The 16,557-nt window shown below is 24.0% G+C and overlaps 2 protein-coding genes across 3 annotated transcripts; one reads left to right on the top strand and one right to left on the bottom strand.

The window, feature by feature from the left end:
* The first annotated feature begins 1,310 nt into the window (after positions 1-1,310).
* On the top strand, positions 1,311-4,282 carry OXA1L (OXA1L mitochondrial inner membrane protein). Its single transcript, XM_011506827.1, has 10 exons — positions 1,311-1,491; positions 1,565-1,742; positions 1,839-1,865; positions 1,969-2,004; positions 2,081-2,245; positions 2,399-2,542; positions 2,699-2,784; positions 2,855-3,121; positions 3,518-3,683; positions 4,048-4,282. The coding sequence occupies exons 1-10, from the start codon at positions 1,426-1,428 to the stop codon at positions 4,206-4,208; spliced, it is 1,296 nt and encodes a 431-aa protein (XP_011505129.1). The 5' UTR covers positions 1,311-1,425; the 3' UTR covers positions 4,209-4,282.
* Positions 4,283-5,607: 1,325 nt separating this feature from the next.
* Positions 5,608-11,408, bottom strand: l(3)77CDf (phosphatidylserine synthase 1 homolog l(3)77CDf). Of its 2 annotated transcripts, none has more exons than XM_011506825.1 (6): positions 11,162-11,408; positions 10,178-10,458; positions 8,808-9,632; positions 7,982-8,204; positions 7,431-7,494; positions 5,608-5,787 (listed from the first exon to the last, which is right to left on the bottom strand). In XM_011506825.1, the coding sequence occupies exons 2-6, from the start codon at positions 10,423-10,425 to the stop codon at positions 5,732-5,734; spliced, it is 1,416 nt and encodes a 471-aa protein (XP_011505127.1). In that variant the 5' UTR covers positions 10,426-10,458; positions 11,162-11,408; the 3' UTR covers positions 5,608-5,731. The 2 variants fall into 2 exon arrangements, with proteins under 2 accessions (XP_011505127.1, XP_011505128.1); XM_011506826.1 differs by having other exon boundaries at positions 7,431-7,464.
* Positions 11,409-16,557: the final 5,149 nt, after the last annotated feature.

Below are 16,557 nucleotides of genomic sequence, written 5' to 3'. Positions count from 1 at the left end.
ACGTAACTAATACATAACTATAATAATTATTGCTTGTTTGGTTAATTGTTTATTTGTTTGTTTGGTGCATATAAGTCCTAATGCCCTTAAACTATAAGTAAAACAATTCGGCATTACGTCTTAGACTGCAAAAAGAGAGAGTGCTGCGAAGAATGCGTATGTTTGCATAGGTACCGAGTCCCGTTATTTATTAATGGAGGGGGAAGCATAATTTTCTTTCATGATTAAAGGGCAGTCGTATCTTGCCAGTATCTTTTATAAGAATTATTGTAAACAGATAATTAATATTTATAATTAATATTTATTTTAATGTTCTTAATTAAATGTAATTGTTCATTAGCTTTGCCTGCGCTACCCGTTCTCGTCACAATACCAATTAGTGTTTGGCCTTTCTTTAATCAATCAATGTTAAAGGCATCGTTGTTAAGAATATTAACAAATCTGAAAACTGAAAATTTACTTTTCGTTTCGAGTACTTGAGTTATAGAATGTAGTAATACTGAAATTCTAAACGGTAAAATAAAGTATTTCTTAAAAATTAATCATTAGATTATTAATTGTTAGAATGATTAATTAAGTAAAAGACGTTTAAAAAAGATAAGGGATAGAATTCAAATCGATGATTTGGATTATTTATGAAACACTCAGCTGTCAAGTAGCGTCTACTCGGTTAATTATGAAAAATATGAAATTTTGATGTGTTAAAATAGAGAGAGAGAGAGAGAGAGAGAGAGAGAGAGAGAGAGAGAGAGAGAGGATCGACAATGTAGTATGCTTGATTGTATTATTAAAAACGAATTATAATTAATTTTAAATGTAAAAGCCTAATCCATTTTTCCTAAAGTTGCAAAGCAATAGTTATATATTTTTATTTTATTATATGCATCGCTAATAGACGATGATACTTGACAATTTGAAGGAATTCTTATTTATTTATTTGAATAAATTCTCTAATCAATCTTCGATGCTTATATTCAATCTTTACGAACTTATAACATATAATTAATTGTCATTATCGATGAATTCTAATAAAACAGAACAAAAACATCTCTATAATTACTTTAATTACTTTTTTATTATTAATCACAGATCCAGCATTGAACGAATGTTTAATTTTTACAAAAGAATCGAATCTTATATATACAATGTAACCAGCTTATAAAATTATTGAATGATAATATACTTTTCGAATGATCAGCCTTTTTTATCAATAATATAAAATATTCAAAAAAACAACATAGAGATGAAGAATAATTCTTCATTGCAGCCAACCGCTGCATCTACACTGCCAGTTCACAGTAACTTTATTCGGAAAAATAAAATATCTATGAAGATGAGCCCCGTGCAACGTACATTGAATATAATCTGACTTTACTAATTTAATAAATTAAAGTTTTCTCTTAATAAACATTTTACCAATTCATCATGTTCTTACGAACACCACTATTTGTTAGTTGTAGAATATCGACAAAATCAAATGTTATCATTCAAGTAAGAATTGCATAATATATCGTTTTTGAGGTTATATGATTTGTGGATATAATTTATTTATTACTTGTTACAGAAAGAAATATATCATAGATCGTTACACATAGCTTCTCGAAAATTAATGAGAAATTTCACGATCCAAACAGATCAAAATCATCGAGTATGTGCTCCTATTGTCAATGTCAATGCGGCATTTAGTAGACACATGAGTAATGCGAATTCAAAAAATGATAATGAATTACCAAACAATCCATGTATGCGTTATTTTACTAATTTAATACCTATTTTATGATTTGTATATTATATATGTTTATTTATGAAAAATTAAAAATAATATTTTTTAACTTTAGTGGAAGATCATGTTTCTCCAACTCTGGGTATGTTTAACTAATTATATCAAATTTTAAATAATATTTAAAATAAATTATTTAGCTTAAATAATAAAAAATATATAGCTTTAATCATTTTCCTTCATAATAGATGTAGAATTGGAAAATGTCATATTAGATGTACCTAGTGAGTTTATTTAAATAAGAGAATTATTAAAATGATATAATTAATATGATATAAAAATGACGATTATCTATTATAGAGCCACCGATACCACTTGAGTCAGAAATAGTAGGAGATATTTTGGGAGAACCTACGTTTCACAGTATAGGTCTTGGTAGTTGGTATCCTGCCGGTATAATTCAACAGTTTCTTGAAATTCTTCATATAAAAGCTCACATACCTTGGTGGGCAACGATAGTTGCAAGTATGTGGCATATAGAATTATATTAATCGGCATTGAAACAGATTATTAACTAACTTATACAATTATTATCTATTTTAAATAAATTCTTAATTATTTACTTAATTAATTACCATTTGATTTAATACCTTTTAAAAGAATAATATTTCAATACAGCCACTGTGTGCGTTAGATTACTAATGTTTCCATTAACTGTAAAGATGCAAAGATATTCTGCAAAAATGCACAATATACAACCACAAGTACAATATTTACAACAACAATTGACTGAAGCACGTAAAATGGGTGATCAGTTGCAAGGTAATATTTTATTTGTATATATTTATAAAATCAATATAAAATAAATATCGTCCTGCACATATAGATTTTGAATATTTTATATTATTTTTTAAAAAATAAATTATTAAAGTCTTAATACAAAGTATTGACTTACATATTTTATAATTTCTCTTTTAGCTTGTAGATTAGCTTATGAATTACGAGACCTAATGAATGAAAAGGGTACTAATCCTATTAAAAATATGTTATTACCATTTATTCAGGTTAGCTAACAGAAGCGATCAAATACAAAATACGAACAATAATTTAATTAATGTAATGAATTTTATTTAGGCTCCAGTTTTTTTATCATTTTATTGGGCACTACGTGGTATGGTTCAAGTGCCTGTCGAAAGTATGAAGTATGGAGGTCTGTCGTGGTTTGAAAATTTAACTGTTCCAGATAAATATTATTTATTGCCATTGTTTACAAGTGCTACTTTAGCATTAACTATTGAAATGGGTACAGATAGCTTGAGAATTCAGAATATGGGTATGGTAAAATACATGTTGCGGGCCATGCCTTTTGTTATGTTCCCCTTTATTATCAATTTTGAAGGAGTGAGTATAACTCGTTATAAATATTTATATTTTTTCATAAAATTTCTCTTATAGCATTTTTAAAATTAATAATTTCTTAAATGATTGTATGAGATATTTTGATAAAATAATTACAATTATTTTGAATCTATTATTTTGAATTCTAATTATTTTGAAACTATGATTACATTATTTTTTATTTGTTTTTCGTTATTTGATATATATAATGCTTATTAAAAAAATTTTCTATTGCATCGATACTTTCCTTTAATTTGTTAACTAAAATCAATATTTTTAATACTTAAAAACAAATAAAATCATACTACTTACTAAAATTTCTTTTAGTAAAATATATGCATAATAATTAATATCTTAGAAACGAAAAACGAAAATTAAAAATCGAATTTTTTTTTATAGGCAGTACTTTGTTATTGGCTTTCAACCAATGTATGTTCACTCGTTCAAGTCAATATCCTTCGAATACCAGTTGTACGAGAGTATTTCGAAATTCCAAAATTAATAGTACACGATTCAAAGAAATTAATTATGTCAAATAAGAACTTTACTCAAGGATTTAGAGATTGTAAGATATTTATATTCTCAATTTCGTTTGTAAAATAAATTTTCTTATAATTTAATATAAGAAATAGAATAAGAAAAATGAAATAATTCACTCTGGAAAACGATATTTATTGCATTATATTTAATATTAATATTATAAATCACTTTATTTCGATGAAACAAAAGATAAAACAAAATATTAATAAAAACAAATTGCAATGAATTTTTATAGATTTTTAATACATAAGTCTGTTTTTAATATTTATTACAATCATTATAACTATTTAAACATAAGAATATTGTTCGTTATAACATATTAATTAAATTAATTAATGTATGGTGGAAAACTGATGATGTTTATTGATAAAATTTTTCTTTTATTTTAGCATGGATGAATATAAAAATGGCTCGAGAATTAAATACTCGTCAAATTTACGACGAAATTGTTTTTGAAAAAGCTGGCAGAGGACCTGTACCCAAAACATATAAAATAAATCCCATAAAATCTGAACACAGAGATATCATACTTTCAAAGAAAAGGGACTAATATGAAAGTTTTTTAACATTTTATTAGAAATTAATTTAGAATTATTATAAAACAAATAAATATAATTATATATACATCCATCGTTAAGTGTACGTAAAATTTACTCCTGCCTTTCAAAATTACATGTTTGCATAAAATTCTATTTTATGATTTGTTAAGTAAGAAAATCGTCAACTGTTATACTATTTTTTACATTTAATACAACAAATTAATCATAAATTACAAAGACAAATGTTTTATCTTCATTTACCTACGTGCATTCAATTGACATAATTAAAAGTTATATTTTAATTTTTTTTGTATAAAATAATCAACCTTTTAACTATATGGCTTTATTTGATATAAGTATTCTAGTTTGTTGATTAGAAAAAAATATTTACATATTAAAAGACATTCTGATTTTTTTAAATGTATGTGTTTCAGAAATATCTTAATTCCTTATTTCATTTTATGATTTACATATAATTACATTTAATAGGTATATTGTCACTTATTTATGAATTTTTATAACAAAGCCTAAAATATCTCTAAACTGTAATGTAGTTTTTTCAAAGTATTTATAAAAGCATTAAATTTTTACGAAATTTTGTACTTATTTCGTTTTAATTTTAAAAAATGTTATATAATACATGGCTTTTCTTTATTATTCTTCATAATATTAAAATTATATTGTATTTCTCTTCATTGTAAAATAATTCAAAATGTTTCTTAGTAATTTCTAATCTACATTCTGCTGTACAAGTCCTAATTGGATTTGGTTAATTTTAATTTTAAAAAGTATTTATTTACTCATTCGTTAAATAATAAATATATTGTATATATTATTTTGAAATATTAATGTGTTAATAAGACTTTTCATACATCACAAATATGTTAAATCTTTGTTATGATTATTCAATAACAACTTTGACAGTTGCTAAAAAGTTTTGAAGTAATATTCGACTTTAACAAACATTGAATGAATTCAAAAACCAACATATACTATCTAAATATTTTCTATATTATTGTAATATCGTAATGACATGAAATTCTTTTTTATTAATTGATAAATCTTAAGAAGAATCAACAACAACCTAGAAAAATTATCTACAATAATTAAATCTACAATGTTTTTTTAGTACATTGACACGATCGTATGTAACATCGCGGTTATTCAACCTTGAATTATTATAATATATATCATCTAAAATCAACCAAATCGTTATCCTTCTACAACAGCGAAAATAAATGAAAAACCATTATGTTTCGTTGCATGAGTTAAAAAAAAAGTTTCAAACCAACAAAAATCCCTTACGTTCTTTTCAACGATGATACACTTACTCATAATCTCGGGCATACGTGCATCCGCATATTTTTTTTTTCATAAAAACAAACAGAAAACATTCATATATACGCATATTTCTCTAATTTGGCTCGTAAGAATTTTTTAAAATAAAACATATAGCGTTGGATATGTCCATTTTGTTTGCTAGCTTGACTAGAAATTTTGGCCTCAGCCGCTGGTAGTAGTGGTAGTATGATCTTTACAAGTCTTTTTTGTCCTCAGGCTCCGTGATGTCAGCATCGTAAACCAAGGCTCCTATGAAAAATTAATAAATATTATATAGAAACTTTATCTAAACGTTGTAGGCGTAAGTATTTTAAATTTCTTTTCATCCAAATTATAAAAATTATTTCATTTATATGGCAAATTATATATTGGACTATTTAATTCATAAGCTTACATAGGTTGTCAGCATATATTGAAATCATTTGAATATATTTGGATATAAATTCCAAGACAGGAATAGTATGTTAGTGAAATTTATTTAATTACGAAATATTCGATAACTTGCTATCAGTTATGATATGTTCTGACAAACAAAAATATTTTAAATGTAATTAAATTGAATCCTGGAAATAGTATCTAATATGTTAAAAACATAATTTTTTCTTGGTGAAATATTATCTTAAAATATACATGACATTACATTAGCAAAGTACAGGCCATTCAGAATTTTTATTTCATGTTAATCATCAATGAGACTTATAAAAATAAAGTATAATGAGTACTTTAGAGAAAGTATCTATGAATATTAAATAAAAGAAATTACCACCATTTGACAATTGAAAAATTGAAATTAATATTCAGGGTGTAGAAAAGCTTGATAAGTAAATAACTTATTGTTTAAAGAATAAAATTAATACTGAAACGTTTATGACTAATAATTATGTCAATGTTGTGCACTTATTTTGTTAATAGTTATGATAACGTAATCTATTCGGAACAATTTCAAAATCAAGGGATTATGTTAAAATAAAAATATAGTACACTAGCTATAAATAAAAATAATTATTGTTTGACATTTATCTAATCATAAAACTTCAAAAGGCATAATACTAATTTTTATAAATTCAAACGAATAATTTAAACAAGTTTTCAAAAATCATGTTCATTACATAATACTAATGTTTTAATTAATTAAAATTAATTAAATTGATTCTGTATAATGAGTTAGAAGATTATAACAAATTCATTACCATTCTCCTCAAATAATAAGTTATACATAAAGCATTTTAAATTTATTTTTTAGACATTTCATTAATAATTATGAATTAAGTATAGGAATGCATAATTGGGTAAACATATTTTATTATAAAATTTGTTGGTATTTTGATAAAATAAGGTAAATAATGATAGTTAATTAAATTATCGTTATATGATATAAATAATTTATAATGCATTTAATTATTAATTTATAAGTATAATCAGGAATATCGTGAAAGATCAAATTTAATTCAATATTAATAAACATTTCGTTCAATTATTAATAATTCTCATAGGAAACACATTAAATTTTTTAATATTTCTGTATATTGCTATTCTGTGTATAATATTTATAAAATAAATATATATAAAGTAATTTTGCTTTCGTAAACATTTTAAACAGAAAAAAACATTTAAGAAATATTTTAATATTTACTATATTTAAAATTATTGAATGTTCCTTGGTATCATTTTATTTATTATGCGCCATTTGTCACTTGAAATATTTTTTGTTTGTTATTTGATTATTCTTTATAAAATTATTTTTAGTTTTATAATTTTCTTTAAATAGAGTTAAATAGAATAGACTGACTTTCGTGTTTTTAATAAAAATTAAACATTTATATTAGTTAACTCTAAAGTAGATGGAAAGATAAATGTAAAACTGTTTAATAAAATATTGTTAATAAACATACCACCCATAGAAGTAGCTTCCATGCGACTCTTTTTCTGTTGGGCAGATGAATTTTTCTTATTCGTCTTGAATACCATGCACGATACAGAAGAAAAACACAAAATATTAAAAAAAATTTGTTAATTAGTGACATATCATAAAATATATAACTCCACAAATTAAGCAAAATTTTTTAAATAATATATTTACTTCTTAATAGTATAATAATATGTTGGATTCATTGATCTTAAACTAATGTAATTAAATATATCTTTTAAATATCTCTGATAATTAAAATTATTTACAATCATATATATGTGTGTGTGTGTGTGTGTGTGTGTGTGTGTGTGTGTGTGTGTGTGTGTTGCGCGCATGTGCATTTAAGTTTCCTATTAAAAAGAAAATCCAGGATCTTTTCAAGAAAGGGTAAAAATTTTAAGATATTTGAATAAAAAATAAAAGCAAAGAAATAAAAAATTGTATAAATAATTGAACTTATTGAAAAAATGGTAAAATCTCTTTCTCTACAACAATGTGAAGAAAATAATGTCTGAATAATAATATTAGTTTTACCGCAAAGTATTGATGCCACAAAACACAGCCATAGACGCACAGCACAGAGACTAGAGATTGGCACAATAGCCAAAGAAGAATATTGAGGGCTTGAGTCCTCTCAAATAGTTCAGCTCCATGCCTTATACAGAGTAGAGCCTCAGTCATCATTATAGCAGCGTATACCCAGCACTGAGTGCCTACTCGACTACATGAAAGGTCTGTCACGTACATATAATACTGCCTACAACAGCAAAATTATGTATTTCCAATGTGATTAAATAAATAATCTATTCTTTCGTCTTATACATTGTTTAAAAAAATAATCATTTTACTCCTACTTGACGTTATTTTTATTTAATATTTGTATTTCAATTAAATAATATAAACATCCTATGGTTATATATTTGATTTAATATATTTTATAAATTGTATAAGACTAATTTAAACTGGAATTGTTTTATTGTGGACTTAAGTGAAATTTCCGGAGTATAACATTTAAAATTCAATTTAATATTAAATGTTTTCACATCAGCAATTGATTGATCAGGTGTATAATAATATTATAATAATATTAAAAAATAACTTATATTGTAAATATTTATAATGACTGGCATCATTAACTTTTTAAAATAAATTAGTAAATTAATTAAGATGCATTTAATTAATACGATAAAAAATAAATATTAAGTTACATAATAATAAATTGAATAATTAATAACATTCATTTATTTTTCGCTTGCTAATGTAAATACTAACAAACGATAATTTCTTCGAGAAAATTTTTAACTTCTATACACGATTTTAAACAATTTATTATATATATAATAAATAAATTTTTACAAACCTAACAGATGGAGCTACTATTACTCCAATCATTACCAACCTCGACACAACAAAGGGATGCGAAGGTGGAAATTCATAGACATGCTTTAAAAAGAATGTGTTTAATTCTGAAACCTGCCAAAATATCACTAACTGACATAGTGCTACAAATCTCATATGTGTGCAGGTAGGATCAAGCCATCTAACCGATGTCCAACTACCTGGTGTAAACTGTAACATTGCCCTCTTCAGCTTTCCAGTGGTACTCTCTATGTCTCTAATGCTAACCCACTTGTACTCCCTCATTTCAAGTATTGAACATATTTTCAGTCCAACCCAAATACCCAAGCCATTACATACTAATACATCAAGAATCATGGCATCCCACCAGCATTCCACAAAATTGGGTAGCAAATGAGCGAAGGCTATCTCTGTTACCTCCCACATAACGCTTATGGCCCATAAGATGCCCAAGTGACGTATCAAAATAGCCTTAAAAGCCCAGCCAAGAAAGTGAGCCACAGCAAATACATCTAAATGGTTCCAGATTTTTTCTACATTTATATCTGAGCAATTTACACCATATTCCTTATCCATGTCAATATGAAAAGAAGCCAAACTTGGATCTATCCATACAAATATTTTACGTACTGTTTCGTAGTTCTGAAATAGCATGAAGAGCAAAAATATCTCATACAACACACTGCAACCAAACACTATCCTCCATACCACTGGATGAGGTCGTGTAAATGGTCCATTGGGAAAGGTTAAAATTGAAATTATGAGAAAGAAGAAAACAATGCATAGTAGTCCAGCCCTTAAGTTATCTTCCACATTTGAACAATCTCTATAAAAAAAAAAAAAAAATAATTATTTAAACAAAAAAATAACTTTGTGCAGTAAGAATTTATTATTGTAAATGTTTTATTAATAACATTTAATGATATATATAGCTTCAATGTAAATGTGAAATATTGTAACAACAAATTTTCTTTAATTTATGCTCCGAGTTACATTATTCTTATTTTATAAAATTACAAAAACTTTTATGTTATTTATGCTATTTAATTAATAAGCAATAATTGACTATATATTGTAAAATTTCAGATAAAAGTTATTAAAAAAAAAAAAAAAAATTTTTTCTTTAATATGGAAATATAATTTACTAAACGTCGTTATAAATCAAAATAATGTTAAATATAAAATTCCACAATATTTTCATCACTATCTTATGTAATCTTATGCTTTTTTATGAATAAATCTTTAATCGCCTAAAACATCGATAGTTTAATATATTTGAAACTAAATTAAGCTAAATTGTATTTTACTTTAACAATAACTCTTAATGCTTAAATAAATTTTTTTATAGCTTAACAATTCATGATCCCATACCTAACAAATGCAAAGTAGATGACTGCACAAATAGAGATCAGTAAAAGTGTAATGGTATGAGGCTTGTAAAAAAATTCAATGGAAATATCTTCGACAGGCCTTTCATTGATGTTAGGAAAGCTGTCCGTGCCGGAACACAGCCTATGACATTCGCCACCATAACTATCCAGAAGACTTTGATCGTCGTCATCATCTTTAGAAAATATAAATTTCTTGTTTTGTGACTGATCGTCACTATCGTTAGTCATCCTAAAGACTAGTTGTTTATAATTATTGAACCTCTAAAATATTATACTAATTATAATAATATTTCAAATAATAGTAGATGATAAGGTAATAGTTTTTTGAAATTAATAAAAATAATGTGTAATTAAACTAGATTAAATAATAATAAATTAAATATATATCTATATGATAACAAATAACATAATGAATGTCAATTTTGTAACAAATATATTTATAAAATTTTTAAAAATCATCATTCACGATCCACAAAAATATTACATCATTTTTTAAATCATAATATATTATAAAGTAAATTAATAATTACTTTTATATTTAATAATATTTGTACTAATAGTTAGTTTCTTTTGTTCTCAGTATTTTACACCATTTTAAAGTGTCCATATAAAAATGCTTATGCTTTTCAAATATGCAAGATATTTGAAAAAATCTTTATACAAGAATTTTAGTAAACATACTATTTTAACGATAAACTTTATTAGCTAAATACAATTTATTCATAAATATACAACGACAAATTGTTTGATAATATATGTAACAAAGATGAGCTGTAATACTCAAGTAAATTAAAATTAAAAATTTTAACCTCGTTTTAATTTTTCATAATCATTTTAATTTCAATTCAATTAGTGGAACATGGTTTAACGATTTTTTTTTTTTTTTTTTTTTTTTTTTAATACATCATTTCGTCTAATTGTTATTCATGAAAAATAATACAAATAAGATGATATTTTTAAATACCTTATAAGAATATCCACAATACTCGAAAGCAGCTCATCTCACGCGTTGCTATAAATTCAATTTACCTGCATACGACTTGCAAGGTAATTCCTAATCTCTGATTTTCTCTTTTTCTTTTCCTTTTCTATTCCTACAGTTCGTTACTATCAGAGATAATTCTTCGAAAACATTAACTACGATATTGAGTTTTAGGTTATTGGTCAGGGTTGCTCATACTAAAAAATATATTCATTTATAATCTTTGTATTATGAAATAATGATGAAGAGAGAGAAAAAGAGGGAAGTAGATGTGAGTACAGCTGGCGAGAACAAAGAAAGAATGGCGCTAAATATATGTCAATATGATTTTCTGGTACTTCATTTTTATTTTAAGCATTGTGCCTTAAGATTACTTTTGTTCTATTTTCAGGTTATAAGAAGTAAGTGCATACCTTTGAATAATCCATGTGTTAATATATTTTTCAAAAATAAAAAGTCATGAATTATTATGAAATTATAATTACATTATTATCAAATGAGTCAAGGTCTCTAAATTTAATGTATATATATATATATATAATTCGCTGCTCTAATGTATTGATAAAATCTTATTTTACTTTGTATTTTGTCATCACTAATCAATTTCGGCACATTTTGATCACAAGAAATTTCGATAAATTAATATTATATTTTTGAGACCAAGAACGTTTTTTCACTATTCTAATCATTTTCATCATAACTTAATATTTCATTAAACAGTTGAGATATAACATATTGAAAAAAATTTTTAAGTAACATCAACAGATATATTATAAATAAGAAAACATATTATATATTATCAATATGTAATTAAAATGTAAATATATTGTGCCTATCATCTATTATATTAATCGCAATTACATCTTTTTTTTTCGTTTTAAAATTTTAATTATTAAATATAAATCGTATGTTCAGTGTTTTCGGGATTGAACTTGATCTTTAATTAAGTTTGAATTTAATAAAACTCAATTAAATTTCTTCTTATTTAAATGCATTTTATATTATAATGACACGTTAATTTAAATTTAAATTAATTAATTATTCAAACTCAATATATATTTTTTTTATAGAAATTAAAATTTTTAAAAAGTAATTCTTACTTTGAAAAAGTTTATATACACAATTTCATTACTACTAGTTTTATTTATTCATTTATTCATTTATTGGCATTTAATAAAATTTATTATGTAAAATACATTTGAACGCAGATGTTGTAATTTCCTAAAAGCTGATCTATTATTTTTATTTGATTGTTTAATAAATTCATTGCTCTAATGGTAATATATTATATATAAATCACCATAACGTATTATACGCTACAAACGATTTTTTTTTTTTTTTTTTTTTTTTTGTTTTGTCAACATACTGAAAATCAGAATATTTTAACATCTAAAAATTTAATGAATTTCAATTTCAATTAAATAAAAAATTCATTTATCAAAATTTTAATTAGCTTAATAACTGAATACTAAATGTTAAGCAAATTTATTAAACATTAAAATCTTCTTTCTTTGCTCGATCTATCTACTACTATCTATCGACTACGTTAGATAAAAGATTACGATGTCATCGATCATTATTAGTATTACCCAATCATTCGCCGTTACCCAATACGACTGACCAAAACTATATTAATCGAATTCTATTATCTACTAATAGACGTTTTTATAATACATCAACAGAATTGTGTCAAATAAATTAAGATAAATTCGTTATAATAAAGTATAAACATAAAAATACTATACAATTTGACGGTTTATTTAAAGAAATATTTTAAATGCTCGTGAAATTAAATAAATATTTTTGCCTTAAAAAATGCACCTCATATAACAAAATCTTTGGCTGATGAAAATAATTTATAAGACAAAATATAAAGCAATAGGTATTGTTAAGTATTTGGATGATTTTAAATGGAAAAATTTTCCAAAGACTTCATTAAATTAAAACATGTTATTTATTTATTTTTTTTTTTTTTTTTAAGATTTTTCTTCTCATAGTAATATTTTTATATTCGATCAATGAATAATATAAATGTTTAAATTAAGCTTATCACAATTATAAAATCATATTAATTCCGTTAGTAGAATAATTCGTTATACACTTTTTAGGTAGTAAGGACTTCATATCAATAATTTCAATTAGTCGCAATAAGTAATAACAAAATGTATTTTTATAAAATTTTGTTTGTTCTCTATGATAAGCTTTCATCACTGTTGCGTTATAATTTTTATCATTCAATCTTATTTCAAAACCTAAATCCAATAACACAATCAATATTAATTAACGATTATGATTTTTTCAATAACTTTTTATGATAAAGATTCTCCGATAAGTTAGATATTATTTATTTATTTACATAAATGTGTTAACAAAGTATATAAAATTTAGTTTTAAATAAATGGCGAGTTGTACTAAATCAGGTTTAAAATAATTTATCTTACAAAAATTATAATATAAAATTTAATATTAAATTCGTTTTAAACTTTAATTTATAATTCATAAATAATAATATTGACTAATTTGACGGTAAAAATAATATTACTTATTAAAAGTTATTATCATCTTTGAAACATAAGGAATTTTTTTTTTTTTTTTACAAAGTTGCTCGTTTGCAGTTATAAAGTAAATAATAAACTATTCAATTTTTTTTTAATAATACTAGAACATAAAAATTTTAGTCAAAATGCCTTTGTACCATGAGCCAGCACTAAATACACTATATAAAAAAAAACAAAAAACAACAAAAAAAAAAAAACAAAAAATAAAAATCTTCTGTCATCGTCTCATTTAATTAAATAATATATTACTAAACTATGCGTATAACGGGCAATACAAATATCAATAATCGATTCAATCGATAAACTTCACTTTTATTATTATAAAACTTATTTTTACAAAAATTAATGGTACATAGCAACACACGCTATAATCATAATTGAAATTCAGTAGAATTGCAGAGGAAAGCAAAATCTTCGTGCATATCTCATAGAGAATATGTTACGACTATAGCGTTTAGCGTATCTTTGGACAAAGAAACAATAGCCCTGTTATGTTATTATGGAAATAGATTCTGAATATTAATGTATCGATACAAAATACATAAGCTATTATCGACTTTCTTAACATTCCAGACGATTTCAGGGAAGCGTTGAAGTAGCAATGTTTGATGGAAATTGTGTAAAAAGCGCAATATACGTTTTCATTGCGCAATTTGCTTTCTTTAGTAAGGTATTATTTAATAGTACACTTGTTTTATTATAACCAATGTATTTTATTTTAATATTTATGAATTAAGTTTTATACTAAATTTATTCTTGTAACGATACATAAATCCTTATCAATCTGCACAATTAATACTGTCGTATAATTATTTCATTACCGTTATATTGGTGTCCAAATTTTCTTTTTCTTCTTCCAAATTATATAATAAATCAAGTGATGTCTCCCTTAATATATATTTGGCATTATTTACATATGGAGACTTGTTGAATTCTCGGTTAATTTCGAGATTCTCACACGTTGAAATGCAATTGTATTCGACACGAGTCATTGATCGTATAATACCGACAATTTAATACGGTGCATTGAATATGCAGATTATTGCTAGATATTTAATATATTTATTAATATAATTAACGTCTCTACATAATTTTCATATAACTTGTATCTTAATTTAAATGGAAGAAAATAAAAATCGAATAAAATATTAATTATATGTTATATAGTATAGCATAAGTCGGTAGGTATTTAAATTTCATCATTATATTATGACAAAAATTTTATTGTAATATGAATAAGACAAATAATGTAATTCAAACAATTGCGAATGATTGCTGTTATAAAATGCATATCATCATAGCCTGAAACTGCTAATATAATTTGAAAATTTGAATTTGTAAAATGAAAAAAATTAAGTGTCTAATCTGCTTTAACAGTATTCTGTTAAAATATATTCACGAAAGCAATAATCGTATGAAATTACACAATGCGAGATATAAAGGCCATAAATTATCCACCACCTCGATTATAATTAATTTATCCCATTTAAATTCGTGTGATTGTATAGTAGAATTAAAGATAATAAAATTAATAGAAGAACTAAAGGTAAATGGAGATAAGTAAGTAGATTGAATTATATTACAGTTAAATGAAAAAGAATGTCAGACAAAATCATAAATATTCATTGCAAAATACACAATTTTTTCCTATAATTATTAATAAAAAAAAGAAAAAAAAAGAAAGAATTAAAAGAATAGTCATATAATTAGTTTTGTATAGGAAGAAATTATCAGTGAAAATGAATTATTATAACAAAATATATTGATATCCGTAAGGGTAAAAGTTCTCATCCTTCTTACACACTACGATTTGCAAAATAAAACATTTAATATAAATATTTTCTTATAAAATTACAAATTTCTCGGATTACGCGATTAAATAATAATAATATTATTTATGAATACCTATAGATATATATTAGTAGTGTGTTTCTTATTTTACATTTATATTATAGTTAATTTAGTTTTCTATTAAAATTTAAAACTGTTTTCACTCTTTTATTAATTTAATGTAATTCAATTTAATGGAATAATTAGATGTAAAATATGTGTGATGATTTTTTTCTTTCTATCAACATAAAAATTAATTTTACAATGTATAGAAGTATTCGTAAAAAATTGATACGGAAATTGAAGTTTATTGTAACAATTAAAAAATACAACAGTTTATTTTTCAAATAGAAATATACATGTAAACATATCTGTATGCATATATATATATATGTAATCTTTTTACTATAGCTTTTTTGTGTACAATGCCCGCTTTAAATACCTTTTGGTGAAAATAAACAGACCAGAATATCGTTGAGATAGTAAATAGAATATTAACGTCTTATTGATTAATCAGTGTGTTTATAATTTTCTTCAAAGTTTGTCGAGTGTTAAATATTAATATAACGTTTATTCATTTACATTAAAAGATATCGAAGATTTTTGTTAATTTACACAGGAAATATTATCACCAGAAGAAATACAATGATCTCTACAATAATTAACTTCATAAGTAAAAATGCTTACATCTCTATATCATTATTGAAAAATTCTTATACTATATATAATATATCTTAGTATTGATTATAAAATTTGAAGAAAAAAAATAAATAAATAAATAAAAAAAAATAAAATAAACAATGCCATTCAAATTCGTAACTTTGCAATGGGAGCTAACAATTTCGAAAAGATCGACGCATCAGAAGTAATAAACGAATGCACTTTATTAAAAGCTCGTGAAAAGTATTTTCAAAGCGAAAATGTTTAGAAAATAAAGAGCGGGTGACCTCGGGGTAATCAGACTATCTCGTCCTTCCTTTACTCAGTTAA

This window comes from Ceratosolen solmsi, unplaced genomic scaffold, assembly GCF_000503995.2.
Source record: "Ceratosolen solmsi marchali unplaced genomic scaffold, CerSol_1.0 scaffold6, whole genome shotgun sequence".
Classification (NCBI taxonomy): Eukaryota; Metazoa; Arthropoda; class Insecta; order Hymenoptera; family Agaonidae; genus Ceratosolen; species Ceratosolen solmsi.
The sequence above is the reverse complement of the archived record's forward strand: the minus strand, read 5'-3'. Positions and strand labels throughout refer to the sequence as shown.

Coding starts and splice junctions, on each gene's coding strand:
- OXA1L (XM_011506827.1), top strand. CDS start 1,426: ATGTTCTTACGAACACCACTATTTGTTAGTTGTAGAATATCGACAAAA. Junction 1,492..1,564: donor AATCAAATGTTATCATTCAA/GTAAGAATTGCA, acceptor TACTTGTTACAG/AAAGAAATATATCATAGATC. Junction 2,005..2,080: donor TGTCATATTAGATGTACCTA/GTGAGTTTATTT, acceptor TATCTATTATAG/AGCCACCGATACCACTTGAG.